At 55.5% G+C, this 1,435-nt stretch overlaps 2 protein-coding genes across 2 annotated transcripts in view; one reads left to right on the plus strand and one right to left on the minus strand.

The window, feature by feature from the left end:
- The window catches only part of LOC102470800 (histone H2A type 1), a 1,997-nt gene extending 1,941 nt beyond the window's left edge, over nucleotides 1-56 (minus strand). Inside the window, exon 1 of the mRNA XM_027766037.1 lies at nucleotides 27-56. Coding sequence (XP_027621838.1) covers nucleotides 27-56 — 30 coding nt within the window. The remainder of the gene's footprint in view (nucleotides 1-26) is intronic.
- Nucleotides 1-840, plus strand: part of LOC102489728 (histone H2B type 1) — a 13,930-nt gene extending 13,090 nt beyond the window's left edge. The window contains exon 2 of the mRNA XM_006162674.2: nucleotides 738-840. Coding sequence (XP_006162736.1) covers nucleotides 738-750 — 13 coding nt within the window. The 3' untranslated portion in view covers nucleotides 751-840. The remainder of the gene's footprint in view (nucleotides 1-737) is intronic.
- The last annotated feature ends 595 nt before the right edge of the window (nucleotides 841-1,435 follow it).

A 1,435-nucleotide genomic window follows, 5' to 3' on the forward strand; every position in this document is an offset into this window, starting at 1 on the left:
GAGCGGGTCTTGGCCTTGGCGCGCGCCTTGCCGCCCTGCTTGCCGCGACCAGACATGATCAGGACAAACCACCCGCAACCGAGTGGCCAGTAGTTCTGCCGCAGGACTTGCAGTACTAATAGCTGACCCTGGGCGCGAAAATGAAGCCACCCCATTGGCTGAAATTTCAGATTCACTGAAGCCAATGGAATTGTGAGTTTTAAGGAAATTGCTTTTGATTGGATAATGTTATATGACGTAATCATGACTCTCCACTAATCAAACATAGCTTTACTCACTACCTGCTTGTATTTAAGACGCTGTGAAGGAAGAGGACCTTCCCAGATCTGCTCTCCTAGTTCTCTGAAGTTTGTTCTGTTGTTCCCGACCATGCCTGAGCCCTCTAAGTCGGCTCCGGCCCCGAAGAAGGGCTCCAAGAAGGCGGTGACCAAGGCGCAGAAGAAAGACGGCAAGAAGCGCAAGCGCAGCCGCAAGGAGAGCTACTCGGTGTACGTGTACAAGGTGCTGAAGCAGGTGCACCCCGATACGGGCATCTCGTCCAAGGCCATGGGCATCATGAACTCGTGCGCCAACGACATATTCGAGCGCATCGCGGGCGAGGCGTCGCGCCTGGCGCACTACAACAAGCGCTCGACCATCACGTCGCGGGAGATCCAGACGGCCGTGCGCCTGCTGCTGCCCGGGGAGCTGGCCAAGCACGCCGTGTCCGAGGGCACCAAGGCCGTCACCAAGTACACCAGCTCCAAGTGAGGCCGCCAATTAAGCGTCTTTACCCCCAACCCCAAAGGCTCTTTTCAGAGCCACTTAACGCTATCAAAAGAGCTCGTACATTGTTACAAAGGAACAGTGCCCCGTCTTTCTTGTTTGGGTCATCTTAGGAACTGCTTTGCCCTCCACGTAGTGCGTGCTTCAGCAACCTCCGGGGTGACTTTATTTAGTTTTAGACTTTCGGAGGCGGTAAAGCAGCATTAATGCCGGGCCGCTCTGCCTGACTTTCTTGGGTATCTTCTTGAGCAGCACTCGGCACAGAAACGCCCAGGCCACCTTCGCCGCGCTTTCTTCACGGGCAGTGCCGTCCTCTGCTCCCGAGTTTAGATTTAGCAAAGCAAGATAGGCAGGAGGCCGAAGTCAATTCAGAGTTCTCGCGTCACTCCCAGACTGAGCGGCACAGGCCAATCCAGACGCCGCGCGGACGATTTGAAACGCCGCAGGTGGGTTTTGCGGGATGGGCTGTTACGCCGCAGCCGGGGAGCAACGGGCGGGGAGCAACGGGCGGGCTCGTTGCCGCAAGTGGGGGCGTCTTGCCGGGATGAGCTTCTACTACATTTCCTGTTAGGCCCTGCTGTGTGTTCTTTCCCCTTCACCTTAATTTACTATTTATCAAATAGAAGAACTTTGAAAAGAGGGACAGGCTATTCTCCCGCTAACAGTCCCC

The sequence above is a fragment of the Tupaia chinensis genome, unplaced genomic scaffold, assembly GCF_000334495.1.
Source record: "Tupaia chinensis unplaced genomic scaffold, TupChi_1.0 Scaffold140356_1, whole genome shotgun sequence".
Lineage (NCBI taxonomy): Eukaryota > Metazoa > Chordata > Mammalia > Scandentia > Tupaiidae > Tupaia > Tupaia belangeri.